The sequence below is a fragment of the Hakea prostrata genome, chromosome 1 (genome assembly GCF_041222555.1).
Source record: "Hakea prostrata isolate BN-2017 chromosome 1, UWA_Hpros_2, whole genome shotgun sequence".
NCBI classification, from domain to species: domain Eukaryota; kingdom Viridiplantae; phylum Streptophyta; class Magnoliopsida; order Proteales; family Proteaceae; genus Hakea; species Hakea prostrata.
In genome coordinates, this window is record NC_142600.1 from 6,845,186 (window position 1) to 6,864,619 (window position 19,434).

Genomic DNA, 19,434 nt, shown 5'->3' on the forward strand with positions numbered 1-19,434 from the left:
GATGGATCTATACACAATCGGTTACAGTGGAAGATTTCCATTACCATTTGGGTTTTGGCCTTGTAGCTCCTTATGATGCTTTTTCTCCTTCTCTGGCTCCTTTCTCTTATCCTCCTCTTCCTCCTCCCTCTCCGGTGGGAAAGATGGTACGGTTGGGAGAATGACGGATTCACGCTGTGCTCCGATCAATTTACTGAGTCTCTTATCGCTCATATCGAAAGCGGCGGCTAGCTCAGGACCTCTTATTGCCTGGAGAATGGAGTGAGCGCCCGCCAGGAACTGGGGTCGATTCTTCCGAGCCGATGTCGTAAAACCAAAGAACTCCAATGGTTTGTTTCGTGACGCTATTTGGCAGAATGGAAAGTATCTGGGCACCACAAAAACGTCTCCTTCTTGCAACCTGGCGTTCATGGCCGGTTTTCCTTTGGGAGAAACCACTTGCAGTGACCCTTCTCCGCTCAGCACAATCCCGTACTCCGTTGCTCTTGGGTTCACATGCGGTGCCATCATCGATCCCTATTCAATACCATTCATAAAACATTTCAGATTAGACGGTTTCAGGTAATTAACCAACTAGATGTACGAGAATGTCGCCATAATGTTCGATGAAATACCGCAGTGAGGTTGACCAGATAAAGGCCAATGTTGGATCGCTTGAGAGGTCGGTACTGGTGCTTGTCAATGGCAAGACTCCAACCATAGCGGTTCCTGAAGTCGGGATTCCTATCGTAAAGGTTGTACGAGTCGGATGATCCTACTTTCCTTCTCTCATCCTTGTTCTCCTGCTCCCCCGTCTCGGGCTTCAAGTACTTCATTAACGTCGATGTCCATGACCCCTCTTGCTCTTCTTTCTTCACTTGTGGTAGCTTTTCGCCTTCTTCGTCTTCTTCGTCGTCTTCGTCGTCTTCTCCTTCCATACCCATTAGCCCTCCTAACCTCTCCCCTTGTTTCAATTTCATGAAGGATTCCCATTTACCTGGTTGATGAGCATCCGATACGTAAACGATGGGTCCTCTTTCCCGTCTCGTCAGGATATCTTCCAATTCGCCCGAAGACATCTACAAAAATCATCAATTAGTTAGGGTTTTCTGTGTTAGTTGTAGTATCTAAGTTTGACTGGCTAAGATAGCTGAATTTCGTGAGCTTACATTGAATGCAGTTTGGAGGATTTTGTCGTCAAACCCAGTGAGCACAGATGTGGCATGTGTTCCTCCTCCAATGAGGAACGACTGCAAGGTATGACAATTTGAGAGAGAAAAACTTGATATCGAATTTATGTTCATGTTTGTGGAAGATGATGAGTGAAGAAAAAACGAACCTGGAAGAGACCATGTCCAGTGCTCTCGAGTCTCCGATGGTTTCTTCCATTCTTTTCGTTTTTGTCGATGCTGCAAATAAGCTGAAGCCTCTGACCAGAACCAGTGTTCACCAAGTAAAATGCGTAACCAGCTTCGATTCTGTAGATATCACCACTCCTCAATTTCTTTTCTACCAGGCTATTTTTATAAACCAATCCAATTTTCACCTCCCCTGCTCCAAAACCAAGTGACAGAAATTAGCAAATAGTTGTTCAGGAAGCCATGCATGGGAATTCAAGAGAAAGTAGGAATTGAACCTCTTTTAACAAAGAAGATTAAATTGGAATCAACGTATTGAGGAAGAAAAAGGCTCTTGGGTTCCATGTTGATAAAGCCAATATGAACTGGGTTCTCGTTGCCAAACCCCGTGAGACCTCTCGCTACTCTCATCTCCCCTGCTTCAGTGCTTACAATCTGTTCTGAACGTCGCAACAAGAACGACTCCTGTTCCTCCTCACGCCTCCTCCAACCTCCTCGGTCTCTTTCTTCTTCTTCTTCTTCTTCAGCTTCATCATATCCCATCGCCATGGGAACTGAGAAGATCACAATCAGGAACACTAACAGAACTGCTTTACTTTTCATCCTCGCCATGACAAAATCTGCTTCTGCCTCACTCACTCACTCACTCACCCTTTCTGCTTCGCAAACCCACCTGGTGTGCTGTGTGAATGAATTATATTGAGACCGATCGAGAAAATAGAGCTTTATAAAATGGGAGATGAGATGAAGTGGTAATCACAATTCACACGTGACCTTCATGCAATAAAAGGAATTCGGTGGCGGTTTTTGCTGTAGCCAACATTGATGATCTTCTGAACTTTCTTTTGGTCTGGACCAGACAGTTTCCACTGCATCTCATGCTGATGATACCTGGACAGTTTTGAACGCTGCGTAGAGCGTCATGCCGGCATGGCTTTGTTTCTTGGATCCACGTGGATTGTTAATGAGAGATCTTACTGTTTCATGCTTGGATTTTGTCCACGTCAGCATCTGGACTGGGCCGGGCCGGGCCGTTGCCGTATTTCTTGCAGACCTAATTGTTTTTTCAGTCGCTGAATAAAAGATGGGCTTGGGCTCAAAGAAAGTTTACAAAAATTTAGCTCAGGTCACTAAGATTGGGTCACATTAACCCACTCATTTAAAATTAAAACCCCAAATTATTATTTTTTTGGTACAGTTGAATTCCCTGGATACACACTAGTTAAGAATGAAAGATACAAATCACAAGCTAGAAATTCCACAAGAATAAAAGTTGAAATTATTTTAAATATTGAGCAAATTATATATATACCCATATATGCAAAATATTATGTTTAAACTTTTTTATAATTTATAATATTATAAATGTCATCCTATGCTTAATACGGTTAGCTTTAAAATAGAAAATGATATATTTATTCTTGTTCAATTTTCTTACATGTGTGGAAAAAATAAAAACATATATATTTAAATGTCCAATCATGGTTGCTCTAACCCCCACCTTTTCTTTATTTCTTCTTTTAATTTTCGTTTTCGTTGAAAATCGAGACAGGTTTAAGGGTAAATGAAGATAATTTAGGAATTTTGAAGATAAAATGGATGCTTAGTCATCATTAAACCCCATTATTCTACTAGTTAGGATGTATTTGATATTTAATTTGAAACATAGGAATGTAACCATAATTTAATACATTCCAATGAGTGTAAATGTAATAATTTGTAAACTCAAGAAGTGTATATGTAATTTTCTCTTAATATGCGTCCAATCTCAAAGTAAAATCTTCCTTTATCTAGAAACTATAATTCACAAACTTTTCACTAAGAGATATTGATCATTACCAATCGAACAATTTTGTAATAATAATAATATTAAATTTTATTACCATTGCTTTGAGATTGGACATGCAAATTTCCTCTCCATGTGATTTGCTTTTTGTGAAAATATATTCACCAAATCCACTGGACTATGATGGGCCTTGTCGCTAGAGTGTTGATTGGAGAATCCATGGGCATTGGGCTCAAAGTTCAATTTGATTGCAAGAAAAGTGGTGAAAGGAACGAGAAAAGAAATAGTTGTATTTCCTTTCAAACCAAACATAAAACAAATGACTTATATAAAATATTTCACTTTCAAGAAAATTTTCATTTACTTGCAATCAAAAGAAAAAAAAGAAATCACCCAGAAAATAAATATAAATGGAATATTCGATGCAGTATTTGGCATTGATACTTTGTATGTTCCTACCACACCTATCCCATGAAAAAGTCCTCTCTCATTTTCAATTTTAAAAAATAATAATAATTGTCTCCTTAGAGATTGACAACAAACACTAAACAGCTGTATATGGATGGCCAAGCATCAAAATAGCATTGTTTCCATTTTCATGTCGAGTTCTTGGACACATTTTCATAAAAGCTTTACCTTATTAATTGGCTCCTTCTAATGAATGGAATTTAGTATTCTGTTCTTGGTCTTAAGAAGATTCAAAAAAATTCGATCTTATACTATGAAGCATTGGTCTTTGGAAATTGAACCAACTTCTTGAAGTTTAAGTTATTTGAATTTACTATTAAGTAAATTAATTTATTAATGGAATTTCCTACATGACTAATGACAAATGGTGGTAGGTTATTCTACACCTCACACCTTCTCTTAGACATCAATTTGTATTTTATAGAGACCTTGTCAATTTCCATCCTGATGATCACCAACAAAGCTTTTCCATGTTCAACATGTAAGCAACTAACCATTATATTTAATATCTCTCTTGATGGGTTAGCATAACTCATCAAGAGAGACTTTTTCTTCCCATGAATGAAGGAAAGAGACCTATGAAACATTTAGGCTCTTTTTGGTATCAATTATCATTGTCAATTATGAAAAATTTTCATTATTTTAAATGGGCACTATTCGAATTTTATTTTTATTTAAAATAATGAACCCCAAAACCATAATGAACTTTTGTCCATTATGGATTATGATAGAACATTATCTTCATTTGTGTAAGTTACTTAAAGTTCTATAAGTAAGATGAGGGTAAAATAGTATACACATTCTTTATAACAAACATACTTTTCCTCTTTTCTCACGTTTACTATCATTTTTAACAATTTTTTATCTTGACACCAAACTTATTTTCCATTTCATAATTTATTTTCGATAAAATTCACCAAACCATTTTTCATTCTTGACCAAAAATGAATTCTTGTACTTATTTATTTTAAATAGGCATAATAGAGAATGAGAATTGATACCAAAAAGAGCCTTAGTTGTGCTACGTTACAAGATAATTTGGTTTCTAATTATTTGAAAAAGTCATGATATATCGGATGAAAAATCATTTATAGCAATTAACTAATTCATTTTGACATATCAAAATCTTTTTCTAAAAGTTTTATTCCTCATCTCAAAATAGGAGAAGGGGAGAAAGAACATGAGATGCTATACAGTCGTATGTTCTCCGTAATATTTTGAAAGAACTCCAATGAATAATTGGGAAAAGTTTATTGTGATTGATTCAATAGTTCATGTGTCATTTACATAAGACTGCATGAATTATATCTCAAATGCACAAAAAATAATATTAAAAAAAATATTTCAAATAAGAATATTCTACCTAAAGAAAAACATATGATTGGATGTCAATTAATCTAATCCAACTACAGACCATTAAAAATTGATTAAGAGTTGAGTTGTAGGAGGGTTTGGATTATTTCCAACAAACCCATTCAAAGTGCAACCTGTGTCCACCGCATTGGAGCTGTAGGCTTTTACTTACCATAAGTATGTATTTCTCATATTTTTATTGTAAAGTTGTATCATTGTTGTATGGAATTTTCTTATTAGAGGAAAGCATATTATTACTAATATGACAAAAATTTATACAAAAAAAATATATGGCAGAAATGATTGATTGAGATGTATAATATCTCTTCATCTTTCTCTTAAGTATCAATGATGTTGCAAAACATGAACAGCTATAAAATGATGTTAAAATACACCAACTAACAACTTAAAAAAGTGGAAGTGATCTCTTTATCTTTATTTGCATGAGGTGGTTGGTAATACTTATGAATTGTGGGGCCTCAAAATTTGTATCAACCATCATTCTTATTCCTTCATTTTTTTTCTTCCACAGTAAGGTTCACCACCTAATGTGAATAGGTGTTACATATAATTTAAATAAGACAGAACTTTGGCCTTGAGAGAATTTGAACCCTTAATCTTATACTATGAAGTTTCAAAATTTCTCCAACTAAGCAACCCCATTCCTACTATTCAGTGCATTGAGATAGAACAATGTTGGCATCATGCATCATGAACTCTCTTCTCTTGATGTATAAAATGAATTAAATGGGATCAACTACATTTATTAAAAGAAATAAAATCTCATAAATCACACCTACATGTAAGGTAAATCATGAATTATCCTCTCATTAGATTCAAAGTTCATAGAGTTGGTGTGATATTGTCATTGAAAATGAACTTTTGTTTGTTGCTGCATAGGTATCTCATGCGTCTTTCTCAAGTCACAATATGTGTTGTTTTACAAATCTAATAGATGTTATCTTCATCATCCTTGTAATCATAATAGTTAAATTTTTAAAACACCACGTACAGTATAAAAGATCTTTGCACAATAAAAAAAAATGTTCAACTAGATTACCATTGAAGGGTTATTTAGTTGATAATAATCAACATCTCTTAATGAAAGAAGTCACGAATTTGACCATCTTTGTGGTATAGGTAATAGTCCCACTCAAACATAAAGCCATGAATTCCAAAAGAGAAGAAAAAACTCAAATATAAAGTCCTGAATTTCAAAAGAAAAAACAAAAAAAAAAAAAAACAAACAGCCCTTGAACCAAGAAACAAAAAAAATAGTTAATAACTAATAAAGAATCATTTCCTTCGTTTGGTAGGAAAATAAAGAATATTTTTTGGGTGGAAAAATAAAGAATCATTTGATGACTTGACAGACAGGGAAAGCAACGGTAACATGTGTTGACATTAATGTAACCACTCCAAACACGCTACTTTCTTAAACCGTTTGATGTGAAATCAATAAGACAATCAGTTATTTTTAACTGTACTTGGAATCTTCTATGTTGAGAATTAAGCAAAATTGAATTATAAACTCCTTTCACCGAACAAGATTAAATCCAGACCCTTAAAACAGAATGAATAAAATAATTGTGGTTTAATCAAACTAATTGTTTTTCCTGTTCAATTTCCCAAAAAAAAGTACACAAGATCACGAGAGGAACTGAGAACGATAAAGATAAATAACGAGTTGCAAAAAAAAATGAGTGTTTTTTATTTTTTATTCATTTTTTTTTTCAGGAGAGTTGAGACTTGAGAAGAGGAAGGTATGCTAAGTGCTAAGTATGTTACTGTGTTGCGTGGAGCCCACAAGAAAACCAGCTGTTATTCTGCAATTTTTTGTTCCTTTGAAACTTTCATTGGCGAGATCTGCTCTTTTAGTCTTACAAAGATTGGACGGAAAGCTCTCATTTTTCTTTCTGGGTTTCTGGAGAGAAACGTGGATAGATCCACAGAAAGATAGCTGAGATACAGAGAGAGAGAGACAGTGAGCAAGAAGACAGATAGTTTTTTGCTTATCTGAGATCCGGCAATTGCATCTACAGGTATTTTCTGAACTTGAAACTCTTCTTCTTCTTCTTCTTCTTGTTCTTCTTGTTTTTTTTTTCTTTCGTTTTATAGTTTTTGTTTTTGGGTCTTGAATTATTAACTTCAAGGGTGTCCTTGTTTGCTTTGGATTTTGCACAATTCCTTTCTGGGTTTATTGTGGTGTGGATGTTTGTAGATCTTAGAAGAGTTATTACGTCTCAGAAATCTGGTTCTGGGCTACTAATTTTCTCTGATTCTGCAATTTCTGCAATGGAGTACGGCACCATTCTTTCGTTGGTTAGGGACAAGGACTCGATCTCTTCTCTTCCTTGCTCCTGAAATATGACTGACTTGCCAATGGTCTTCCTGTTGGATCCGTGTTTCAGATTGTTCTTGAAAATTTAGTATTTGTTTCAGATGCAAATATGAGTTTTGCCATTTTTTCCCTTTTTGATACTACATCTAATATTTCTTTCACTGGATTATAAATGAATGCTGCTGCAAATGGCTTTTAAATATGCATATGAAGGGTAATGTCTTTGATCTGATATATGATTGGGATTTCACAGTTTTACCTGTCAAAGATCGCTGTGGAATGCTAGTAGATGGGGAAGAAAGGCAACTGGTTTGTTGCTGTGAAGAAAGCTTTGAGTCCTGATTCCAAGGAGAAAAAAGAAAAGGTTTGGAAGATTTTGGCTTTTCGCTTGTCGAATTCATACTATGTTGTATTCTGTTCTGATCAAGTCGGTGTTCTACCTTCAATTATTCTCTAACCAGAAATCGAAGAAGAAATGGTTTGGGAAACAGAAGCACGAGGATCGCAGTGCTCCTTCAGTGGAGACTGTCACCGCACCTCCTGCTCCGTCTACACGTACTCCACCTCCTGAGGAAGTCAAACTTACTGAAGCAGAGAATGAACAGAACAAACATGCTTATTCAGTTGCACTGGCCTCTGCTGCGGCAGCTGAGGCTGCTGTTGCTGCTGCTCAGGCTGCAGCAGAGGTTGTTCGTCTCACCGCTGCTGTCCGTTTCTCTGGTAAATCAAAGGAGGAAGTGGCTGCTATCAAGATTCAAACAGCATTCCGAGGATACTTGGTATTTGCCTCCTTTCGGTTAACTTCTATATTGTGCTTTCTCATTTCTCTTTTATTTTTTCTTCCACCTAATAATTATCATATTTTCTATAGTTTCTGGTGGGTATTTCCTGTGAGTTAATTAGGAAACATGCTCAAATTTCTCCTCTATCTGATTTTTTTTTAATACTGCTACAGGGCCCCTTTAGGTATAATTTCCATAATTTTCACTGGCTGTAGATGTTCGAATTCAAAGGAATACCATATTTTTCAAAAATTCATGAAGTTAGTCTTCAATGTTTTTCATTTCTAAATCCACATTACTCTCTGATAAACCTTTTGAATTTTTTTTTAACCAATAGATATAATCTTATGAATCATATTCTATATTGCTTTTTTTTTCTTATTTTTGAATTGTTAGTATTTTTTTGGTGTATTATTGTTTGTGGCATAACTCAGATTAACAGAACAGAAAATTTTGTCTTGGACATCCATTTGCCTTTTCTAACTTATCTTCATATTTATGATAAAGATAATGCAGAAGAAATTTAAGCTGAAGAGAGATTTTTTTTGGATTAATAAATAAATCCGTTACCAAAAGGAAAAAAATACAATTGCACAAGGATAAAGCCTTAAATTAGGAGATTGGCTTTTATTTGTAGCAATAATAAGTTGTAATTAGATGTGTCTAACATGTGGTTCAACAAATCTACAGGCAAGGAGAGCTTTGCGGGCACTAAGAGGGTTGGTTAGGTTGAAGTCACTGATCGATGGACATGCTGTAAAACGCCAAGCCACATCCACCTTGCGGTGTATGCAGACACTGTCTCGTGTGCAGTCTCAGATCCGTGCAAGGAGGATCAGATTGTCAGAGGAGAACCAAGCTCTCCAAAGGCAGCTCCAGCAGAAACATGAGAGAGATTTGGCAAGAGCTGCTGTGAGTCTTCTAAATAATTTTGCTTTATGTAATTAGAACTAATATTTAACCATCAAATTTGATTTTGTTTTAAATTAGTCCAAATGCACACTGGTAAATTATTCAGCTGGTATCTGTTGATAATTATCGGCCATGGCTAAGATTCTCACTTAGAATGAACATATGCAGTGTTTCTGTTTTCCTCATTTGTCCCACAGAAGGTGAAAAATGACATTGGTAGTTGTAGTCAGCTTTTCACTAATATTCTTTCTTCTTTAATACTTGAAACATTATGGGAAATTTTGTTTCATCGTAATTGATAAAACTGACATGCTGGAGACTGAAATTATTTGTGGAAACAAATTTTTTGCTGTTGTGGTTGTTGACATACTATCTTTCCTATTTATTGTGCATGCACATACACATGCTTATGTATTTCAGTATACCTAATTTTGTGTCATTTCATAATTGATGTGTCTGAAAATAAAATTATGCAATAATTTATACTTTATTAGATCTAAATCGATCATTGCAGAAAGGTCAGTATATGTGCTTTCTTGACTTTTTTTTTTTTTTTTTTGGGGGGGGGGGTGTCATGAAATTGTGAGTCACATGGATCTAGCTGCTACATACCATCAATATAGGGTGTTAGATTGGTAAGATCTTGTCTGAGCACATGCTTGATCAGATTAGACTCTTTAACTTACAATTATCCCTTTAAGAGATCCTTCTGACTCAGATTCATAATCCAGGATCATTGAGCTGATTCTTGTATCTACTGACAGTTATTAGTTCTATAAACAATGTACTTTTACAGTTTACTAAACTATTACAGGAAACTGTGTTTATGATGAAACTTACAATTATCCCTTTAGAGATCCTTCTGACTGAGATTCATAACCAGGATCATTGAGCTGATTTTTGTATCTACTGATAGTTATTAGTTCTATTAACAATGTACTTTTACAGTTTACTAAACTATTGAAGGAAACTGCATTTATGAACCTGTACAGATGGATGAGGAATGGGATGACACTGCGCAGTCTAAGGAAAAGATTGAAGCAAATCTACTGAGCAGGCAAGAGGCTGCCATGAGAAGAGAAAGAGCTCTTGCTTATGCATTCACTCACCAGGTAAACCCTGCTCCTATCCTTATGTTCTGTGTTTTCATCTCCTCAACCCCTTGTTCTTGTGGAACATGGGAAGCTTTTGAGTTCAGCTGCTTTGGTGGTTTCAGAAAAGGCTTTATGTTATAATTTTCTGTAGACATTGGTCTACTAAGCCCTGCATCCATCTATAAAGGAAGAAGAAAAATGACTCCTTATAGATGTCATGGCTTTCTGATCCATGTACTAAATTATGTGATTAACTGGATATGCTATGTCTCTGCAGCAAACATGGAAGAATTCTTCACGATCTGGTAACCCAACTTTCATGGATCCTAACAATCCCCATTGGGGGTGGAGTTGGTTAGAACGATGGATGGCAGCCCGCCCATGGGAGAATAGAGGCATGACAGACAAAGAACTTAATGACCATGCTTCTGTAAAGAGTGTGAGCCGCAGTGTTGGAGGAGGAGAAATCATCAAAGCTTTTGCCAACCGTGAACTCGCTGCAGAGAAGCCTTCACCTAGAGCTCAAAAAGCCAGCCGCCTTTCCAGCCGACAGTCTCCATCAACTCCCCCTTCAAAAGCTGTGTCTTCTTTGTCAGCTGCTGGAAAATTGAAGTCAGCAAGTCCAAGAGGGAATATGTGGATCCATGATGATGACTCGAGGAGCATTTTGAGCATTCAGTCAGAGCGACCTCGAAGGCATAGTGTTGCAGGTTCGTCGGTGAGGGATGATGAGAGCCTGGCAAGTTCTCCCGCTATTCCAAGCTACATGGCAGCCACTGAGTCCGCAAGGGCCAAAGCCCGGTTGCATAGCCCATTGGGGGTTGAGAAGAATGGAACCCCAGAGAAAGGATCAGCAGGGTCTGCAAAGAAGCGGCTGTCTTTTTCAGCTTCCCCAGCTGGTCCTAGGCGGCATTCAGGCCCTCCCAAGTTTGACAGCAGCTCCCTTAAGGACACAGGCATACAGCAAGTAACCAGCAATGGTGGTGGAAGGTAGCCTAGTACCTGATCAAAAGGAGTAGAAGACACCACTTGTGGGCTGAAAACATTTGAAGAGAAAAGTGGGTAGCAGTCATCGTGTATCATTTCAGGTCCTTATTTTACTTAGTACATATTTGGTTTGGGTGAATTTATCTTCGTGTCCCATTATGATTTGTTCAGTTGCCATGTTATGAAGATTGCATCTTTGTTTATTTCTTTTAGTTTCCGGGCCTTGGCTGGGATTCTGATTGTTCTGCAAAAGATCAGACCAGAAGAAGCCAATTCATTGTACTGATTGTGACTTGGAATGAATGTTGTGATTTTCCATTTTCATTTTTTTTTCTCCTGTTAGCACTTCAAACAGCAGATAATCCTAACCCACTTATAATTGTTATGTTATTGGACTCACTGTGTTATGTCAATTGTTTGTGTTCCTTTCTTTTCCTCTCCCTCTTTTATTTTTCACTTAAACTATCTGTTGTTGAATCCTACATAAGATTTCCAGAGAGCAAATTAATGGATTCTACCAACCCCAACAACATTGTTGCACTTCTCAGAAAGGAAAACCACTTAAGAGTCTCATTGAAAATTTATATCTGTTCTTGCAAGCGTAGTTATTTTTTTAACCAACCCGAGGGCTAATGGTTGCTGAAGACATTGGTAGGTAGGCAAGGAATCTATATGACTTGAATGGTAGGGGAAATCCATGACTTTTAGACATCCTAAGGAATCCAATAACAGATATTTCTAGCTTTGAAGGGGTGGTTTCTCCAAAAACTCATATGCTTGTTTCTCTATGACTCATGCTTTCTGTATTTATGTTTGAAAGCATTCTGGTTGCGTGCACAGAGAAGTACCAAATTTCTGGTGGCCTTTCAGGTTCCCTAGTCCAGAAGTAAACATAAATTCCTTTCTTACCCACACGCAACAACCAGTGATGAACCCACCAAATCCTTAATTCCTTATCACTGTTCAATATACTACTCTAGAATTGACACCAACCCAGGTTGTTTTTTAATGATCTCTATCGGATTTAGATTTTTGTTTAATAGAATAATATACAATTTTATTGTTCCTTTACAGAAAAAAATTAGAAAAATGGCCTAAAAATGTTGAACAGAGATAAATCAATTAAAGGAATTAGATGAACTCTTATTGTTACAAGATTCTATTATTTCTTAACCCAAAAAAAAAAAAAATTCTATTATTTCTTCCAAATTTTTTTTAAAACAAGTATTTGCAATGTGATGTGTCCATTCCAACCATTCGGTCTACATTAGCTGTATCACATATATTATAATTCAACTCAATCTCATACTTCTTTTGTATTGATAAATAAACTACTCATGTATTATTTGAATTTATTTTTTGATCTTCATATACATTACAATCCAAATAATTTTCAGCTACTTTCTGATAAAGAGACATGTAAAATGTAAGCATGGGACATGCCATTTCACACCTCTCCAAAACCCGAAGCATTTTATACTAAGTTTGTAACCTATCAAATCCTTTTGTAAGTGGCATTCGACTTTCCTTATATTGGGAAAAAGATTGATTGTGAGTGACTTTGTGAATCCCGTGGATTTGCTTTTGTTATTGTGCAGAATAATAAATATTTCCAAGAAGTTCTTATAATTGAAAAATCAAACACACTAAAATTAAAAAAAAATTATAAGTTGAAATTGTCTTTTTATTTCTTAGAAAAAAAATGTTGTTTTCTTGGGATCAATAATTGAGATAACATTTGCTAAGGCAGAGTTGCTTTAGCTATAAAATCCACGCCTCTTAGTGAAGAGGTTGTGGGTTCGATTCTCGTTGAAGTGTTTCTTAGGAGTTAGGATGTTGTTAAGCTACATTCAAACCGGCCCGAAACCTCAGCTCCCAAAAAAAGAGAAAAAAAATCATGTAATATTGAGGGAAATTTATCAGGTCCATTTTTGACAAAGAAATTGACCATCATATTCTTCCAGATGTGTGCAAGTGTCTGTCCCACATCACATCAAATGGTGGACCATTGACCTGATTTTGATCCATTCACTTAGCCGTGGGGAACCTGATTTTCCAACTTATAATGCACTGATTCGGTGAGTGATGCTTACAAATACAAATTTTAAATTCCTCTTTGTCACGGAAAAAGGAAAAAATCCAACGGACAAGGATATGGTCACTCGATCGAACGGTCGAAATCGATCTGTTAAAGGTCACAACGGGTTTCCGTGGCTTACCGCCTCACCAGTCACCAGGCCAGCGAGAAATCTCGATTGAAACGAAACCAAGCGAATGAAATTTGAGTCAGAGCTGTTCTTCCTTCGAACCGAAGCCATAGAGGCTTTAACGGTTAGCTTTTAAATACATCCACAGCGATCCAAATGACAGATTCACCGATCAAATCTCCTTCCAACGACATTCCAGAAATCGCAGTTGAGATCGTCAGCGAAGAAGAGATGGCTCTCATTGAAGCTGCCTTTTCTGCTACTCGTTGCTCTCTTACCTCCTCTTTCATCTCTTCTGCTGCTTCTTCATCTTCCTCTTCTCAATCTCGATTGTCTCTCTTCTCTTCTGTTTCATCTATTACTTTTCACTCCAAAAGGAGATTATCAGTTTGTTCGGAGGCCCATGACATTGAAGATTTAGGCGCTGAAGGCGCTACCAAGAAGAAAAGTAAAGTTCCCCAGTCTTCGTTATTGGACAGATTTCGTAGAAGAAAAGGATTGGCCATCACCGATCTCACTGCTTCGGTATAAAAGTTCTTCTAATTGGATTGTGTTAGTTAATTAGATTGTTTCAACTCCTCCTGTAATGTTTTGTAATCTTCAACCCTCCTGTCGCAATATTTGGGAGTGATTCAAGTCGAACAAGGACAGACTAAAGATTTTGTTTGTGTGCTAGAACCTCAATTTTGCATGTGTGAGCCTTTTAAGTGCTTGCAACACTTAGACTTTGTTTCCAGCTTATTGAAATTCTAGCATTAGTTGGTTATTCGAGTGTTTTTTTTTGTTCCTTCAATTTCATAGCTTCAACCTAATCAGAATTCTATTTCTTCATTTCCTATTATTGACACTAGGAGTGGTGCGAAAAGCAAATGGAGTTTTCTCTTCTCTATGGAAAACCAAGAAGAACCAAAGCTATGAAAGCTGGTATTGATCGGCATACTAAATTGGAAGAAGAGGTCTATCCAATCCTCTTATCTTACTATCTTCGTTACTGTTTTTAAATAGTCATTCTTGCCTTTTTTTTTTCTCAACTCAGATAATGAAGCATGCTTTAAGAACCTAATGTAATCTAGTTCAACTTAATCATGTAATTTTTAATCTACAAAATGCTTGCTATCCAAATTATAGTATCATTTTAAAAGAAGTTATATACGGTCTTATTAAGAGTGTAAACAGGATCATCGATGATTCAAAAATCACTAGCATACCATGAAGGGCTACAGTTACATCCAAAATTTGCATGCCTGGTGTAAGTCAATCTTTATTCAGTCGTTCGTGTGTGAACATTCTAACAAATATTGCATATTACACTGAAATATTTCTAGAGTATTTGGTACACGTGTAAAGAGGCTCCACTATCATTCAGGAAAGAAATTAGTTGCACCATTTCTGAATTGGCATTCTTACAAATACCATAGAGTGAGCCATGAAATGTTTCTGGAGTATTTGGTACAAGTGTACTGAGGAACAACCATCATTCATGAAAAACTAGAGAAGGCAATCATCAGATAATTAGTCATTGATTCATTCTTACTGATATTAGTATTCCTAAACGATGATTTGGTTTTTTCCACATTCAGCATCATTAAATTGTTCTTAAGCTTTCTTGGTCCTGATACTATTATTCCTAAAGCATGATTTAGTGCTTTTTCCCCTTCCCTGTACTCAACATCAATATGTTGACCTATCAGCTCACTGACCCTCCCTAAGTTTTCTTCATTGTCACTTATCTGTTTCTGAGATTAACATTTGGGTCCAATCCATGTCACACAACTGCTTCACTTTCAGCGTGAACAATAGCATGTCATTCAAGCTTCTCAATTAGGGTTGTACAGTAAATTTAACCCTCAGGGGGGAAAATTTTACATTTATTAAATGTTGTTTTTTTTCTTTCTTTTTCCCCGGTCTGTATGCGCTGTTTAGAGTTCCCGGGGCTGTATGCTCTGTTTCGAGTTCTTACTGTCTAGGCCACTGAATTCCCTGTTATGCATATATGTCGCATAGAATTTATGTTCCTAACTCCATCCCTTATTAAACCACAGGTAATCAAAAAGGTAAAAGTTCGAGTAAAAGCAGTTGAAGATGCCTGGGGTCTGAAGCTCATGAATTTTATTGTAGGTTCAAATCAACTACTATTCGAAGGACTAACACATGAGCTGCCACTGTAAGTTGGGGTAATTAAGACAATTCTATATTCATCCTTCTTTATTATTAGTGTGAATAGTTTCTACTTTTATGCATCCCCGCCATCCCCCAACTCTTGTATTTGTGCATGTGTGCGCTGCACTATGCCTCACCAGCTGTCAGTATTGGTTGAGGCAGCTTGTTAGAACTTGAAAAGGAGGATATAAGATGATATATCCTACAAATCTTTGTATTTAATGGATCTAAATAGGTTTTTGGGCAATCTTCCAGTGGCTTGGATGTAGTTCATCCAAACATTTGATTTTGTTATAGATGAGTGTAGTGATATAGGGCGACTCATTCATATGACGGCCCTGTTTCAGGTGGGAAGATTATGAGATTTGAAAATTATATTTTCTTGTAGAAGACAAGATTGTAAATTCTCTTCTCCTGGGGAGTTCTTGGTCCACATTGTTTTGCCCTGTTTACTACCTCATTATAATTCAGTAGGCCTTTGACTTAAACAGCAATAAAAATCTGATTTTTCTTGGAAACAAATTTGAACATATTACTCTTGTTAATGGATTATAATGTTGCATTATTTCAGAGTAGGTCTTATAGATGGTGTCTGGATGGTTGGGGTGATTGATGAAATTCGAATGCCTTTAACAGAAGAAATCAGGACCCCCATATTGGTGGACACAAAAACTCGTGTTCAAGCTTCACTTCCCTCTGAACCACAAAGAAGAAACGGAAGGTACATTTATTTTCCATATTTAATGTCAACCAACTTTTTTTGGATAAATGTAATGTCAACATATTGTTTGGTACTCTAGCAGGATAGGTTTCTTAACAGAATTTTTTGTGTGCTGTGATCTATCTGAACTAAAGCTGTTCCCTTTCAGTTTGAATGTTCATGATTTTTTTTACCTTTTTGTTCTTTCTGGGTGGCAGACTTCAGTTAATGTGCTACAAGTATCTGTGGGATAACATAATTGCTGATAGCTTCCCTTCTGATCAGTTCTTTCATTTCTTTGGGTTGAATCCTCTTCATGTTCTGTCTGAAGATATCGTAGAGCATGCTGCTAGCTCAGGTTTCCCTGTGAAGGTAAATGCTTTCCTCATTGATCGTATTAATCTGTTGGTCTACATTTCTTATGACACCTTGATACCTTTCCCCATTGATAATAAACTTTTACTCCATGTATTTGCCTATTGGCCAGTCCATCTGCCCCATAATGTTAGTTGGTGACCCAATATATTTGACGTATGCCTGGGCATCATAAGTTCATGATATTTTAACGTTTTTACTGCTAGCTTTTTTCAGACATAGTATTATCTATATTTTAGCTTTGGATCAGAAGATTAAGATATTCAGTTTCAGTTGGTCAAATTTATTGGTTATTCCCCATTTGAAAGACTTTAATTGACTGGACATCCTCCTAGTTTACTTAGTTGTCATTTCCATGGTAAAAGAAGCTCTTGAAGATGATTAAGCCAATGTATTCTTTCTTTGGTTTAATTGTTCCCTATCTTACTTTGTCTTTTTCATGTCTTAGCATAGGGCTTCTGTTGGCATTAAACTTGATGGATCGAATATTTCATTTTGTGTGCTCAGCCTTATTCCTGAATCAATGTTCTATAGTTTTCATGTATTAAAAGGATTGTAAGATAGGTATTCTGCCTACGGACCACCCAAGAGCTTTTCTACTAAATGTAATGGATCAATTAATAAACAAAATTTATGGATGTCGAGGGTAAAATCTTTCGAAAGACGTCATCGGTTTCTGGTTTATTATGATATATTCTAAGTTTGCTTCATTTGCATGTGCAGACCCTTGAAGATCTAGTTACATGCTTTAGAAATGCGAGTTGCTTGCTGCCATCTGCACACGACCAGCTTCTGTTGAGGTGACTAGAAATCTAAATTTTAGACTTAAGACTGTATGCTCTAATTTTTGGATGGGAAAGGTTTAAATTTGTGGTCTATCATGAGAAGTATATTGTAGAGAGTAGCAATGCTGCATAAGGCAGTCGGAAAAGTGGTATTTCCAAATTGCCAATAGCTGTCGTTGATGGGGGGAAATTTTGTACAATACATAGTGTGAGGCTTATACAGTAATGAATATTTTTTACATTGCCACCTCATGAGGTTACCTATGAATTGGTCAGATGGGTGAGTATCAACTGGCTTAAAAAGGGTTCTATGCCTGAAAAGGCTGGTTCCTGAGAAGGCTTCTATGCCTTTTAATGGTCAGAAAGGGTAATTGATCTATCTGATTCTAACCACCCAATCTATCTGATTCTTTTGGATCTGGTCACGAGTTTGTATGATTATGAAATTCCCCTTGGGGGTATTTTGTATGAGGCTTTATTGATCAAGAGTCCATTTTCTACTTTCCAAAGTCATCTCTCTACATATTTGGAGTCATCTTTCTGCCTCTTGTTTGGTGCAGATATGAACTCCAAGAAGATCATTCATTGCTAGGTGAAGATAAGTTTGCTTATGATTCTGATTGGCTTAAAAGTCAGACCCAGGGCTTGCTCGAGTTTTGGATGGGAAACCGAGAAGCCAGATATGTCCCAACAGAGGAGCGCTGGAAGTGTCGGTATTGCAAGTTTGCTTCGGCTTGTCCAACAAATACAAGCAGCACCCATAGTATGCCAAGCTAGAACTTAGCAGCTATATTTACTCCTATCCAGGTTCAATCAGCCTAGACGGAGTTGTTGTATGTAGCCACTTCATGGAAAAGTTGACAGAGAACATAAAACCATGCGAGTTCTCACTGTGTTTCACTTAGATTTGTAGACAATTGCCTGGGTCAACCCAAACCCAAGAAATAACAGGCTCCTGTACAACTTACACATGTGCAGGTGCAGCCATATGCGTATGGCATGCCATTGTTGTTGGCAGAGTTTTCATACTCTGTTTTTCTCTTCTTTACTTCGGTACTAATTTATTGATTCCCTCGTTGTTGTAAATCAGATATCTGTAACTGTACAGTTGCTATTTCGCTTCCAATAAATGTAATTTCCTCTATATTTTGCTTTGCTTGACAGTAAATGTAACTTCTAATTGACTTTGAATTCTATTAGTGTTTCTTGTTTCTCTTCTTTCTTTTTAATCCCCACAGAAAACCTGCTGCCGAGTCTATGTAACCTTCATCAGTCTATGAACATTGTTGGAGAAGTGAACGTATTTCAATCAAAAAGTAAAAGGTCAAGACATTAGATTTCTCTGTTCGTGGAGCATATGCCCCCAAACATAGTTCATTTGATTTGAGGTATTCCACAAAACATTGCATATTTGCATAGGACGATAACAAATCTACGACTCACTTTCCCTTTTACAGTTGGAAGATGAGAATTATGAGATCAACACAACGGTTGCCGACGAATGAAATTGAACTGTTAAAGGTAACTAGGTATATCCGTGGCTTACCCGCCTCATCCGGCGAGGGAGTAATCTCAATTGAAGCGAAACCAAGCGATTGAAATTTGAGAGTCAAGAGCTCTTCTTCATTCTCTACTTGTTACTCTCTTCCCTCCTCTTTCATCTCATCTCTTCTGCTTCTTCTTCTTCATCTTCCTCTGCTCAATCTCGATTGTCTTTCTTCTCTTCCGTTTCATCAATTACTTTTCTCTCGAAAAGCAGATTGTCAGCCTGTTCGGAGTCCCATACAGTTGGTGACTTGAAGATTTAGGCGCTGAAGGCGTTACCAAGAAGAAAAGAAAAGTAAGGTTCCCCAGTCCTCGATATTGGACAGATTTCGTAGAAGAAAAGGATTGGCCATCACCGATCTCACCTCCATTTTGCATGTGAATGAACTTTTTAAATGTTTCAACCAAGGTTTAAAGTATTCAATATCGTATCTGTTGGGTCAAATATGGATACGTATCTGCTAGTATCGCATGGTATCCATATTTGAACCTTGCTTGCAACACTACTTTGTTTCCAGCTTATTGAAATTCTAGCATTAAAATTGAACAATCTCATACCCAGAACCAGAAGGGCACTGAAACCTAATCAAGTATTTCAAATC

General features: G+C 36.6%; 3 protein-coding genes across 3 annotated transcripts; 2 read left to right on the top strand and 1 right to left on the bottom strand.

Annotated features, from left to right (window-relative positions):
• Positions 1 to 21: 21 nt before the first annotated feature.
• On the bottom strand, positions 22 to 2,192 carry LOC149027040 (vicilin-like seed storage protein At2g28490). The gene is made up of 5 exons (XM_089158461.1): positions 1,616 to 2,192; positions 1,319 to 1,530; positions 1,149 to 1,229; positions 615 to 1,058; positions 22 to 516 (listed from the first exon to the last, which is right to left on the bottom strand). Exons 1-5 carry the CDS (start codon positions 1,947 to 1,949, stop codon positions 22 to 24), a joined length of 1,566 nt encoding a protein of 521 aa, XP_089014587.1. The 5' UTR covers positions 1,950 to 2,192.
• A 4,544-nt stretch (positions 2,193 to 6,736) lies between these two features.
• LOC149027041 (protein IQ-DOMAIN 3-like) lies at positions 6,737 to 11,116 on the top strand. Its single transcript, XM_089158473.1, has 6 exons — positions 6,737 to 6,986; positions 7,539 to 7,649; positions 7,747 to 8,064; positions 8,758 to 8,979; positions 9,972 to 10,091; positions 10,351 to 11,116. The coding sequence occupies exons 2-6, from the start codon at positions 7,575 to 7,577 to the stop codon at positions 11,065 to 11,067; spliced, it is 1,452 nt and encodes a 483-aa protein (XP_089014599.1). The 5' UTR covers positions 6,737 to 6,986; positions 7,539 to 7,574; the 3' UTR covers positions 11,068 to 11,116.
• A 2,193-nt stretch (positions 11,117 to 13,309) lies between these two features.
• LOC149027042 (exonuclease V-like protein) lies at positions 13,310 to 19,059 on the top strand. The gene is made up of 7 exons (XM_089158485.1): positions 13,310 to 13,792; positions 14,119 to 14,223; positions 15,310 to 15,431; positions 15,999 to 16,148; positions 16,346 to 16,499; positions 17,226 to 17,302; positions 17,848 to 19,059. Exons 1-7 carry the CDS (start codon positions 13,424 to 13,426, stop codon positions 18,062 to 18,064), a joined length of 1,194 nt encoding a protein of 397 aa, XP_089014611.1. The 5' UTR covers positions 13,310 to 13,423; the 3' UTR covers positions 18,065 to 19,059.
• The last annotated feature ends 375 nt before the right edge of the window (positions 19,060 to 19,434 follow it).

What these genes read in the sequence shown, in the direction of transcription:
- LOC149027040 (XM_089158461.1), bottom strand. Translation starts at nt 1,949, where the DNA reads ATGGCGAGGATGAAAAGTAAAGCAGTTCTGTTAGTGTTCCTGATTGTG. An exon ending in CTGGACATGGTCTCTTCCAG is followed by an intron (nt 1,230 to 1,318) that starts GTTCGTTTTTTC and finishes CATACCTTGCAG; the next exon opens with TCGTTCCTCATTGGAGGAGG. An exon ending in ATCTGGTCAACCTCACTGCG is followed by an intron (nt 517 to 614) that starts GTATTTCATCGA and finishes GGTATTGAATAG; the next exon opens with GGATCGATGATGGCACCGCA.
- LOC149027042 (XM_089158485.1), top strand. Translation starts at nt 13,424, where the DNA reads ATGACAGATTCACCGATCAAATCTCCTTCCAACGACATTCCAGAAATC. An exon ending in CTAACACATGAGCTGCCACT is followed by an intron (nt 15,432 to 15,998) that starts GTAAGTTGGGGT and finishes GCATTATTTCAG; the next exon opens with AGTAGGTCTTATAGATGGTG. An exon ending in CACGACCAGCTTCTGTTGAG is followed by an intron (nt 17,303 to 17,847) that starts GTGACTAGAAAT and finishes TGTTTGGTGCAG; the next exon opens with ATATGAACTCCAAGAAGATC.
- LOC149027041 (XM_089158473.1), top strand. Translation starts at nt 7,575, where the DNA reads ATGGGGAAGAAAGGCAACTGGTTTGTTGCTGTGAAGAAAGCTTTGAGT. An exon ending in CCAAGGAGAAAAAAGAAAAG is followed by an intron (nt 7,650 to 7,746) that starts GTTTGGAAGATT and finishes TTCTCTAACCAG; the next exon opens with AAATCGAAGAAGAAATGGTT. An exon ending in CAGCATTCCGAGGATACTTG is followed by an intron (nt 8,065 to 8,757) that starts GTATTTGCCTCC and finishes ACAAATCTACAG; the next exon opens with GCAAGGAGAGCTTTGCGGGC.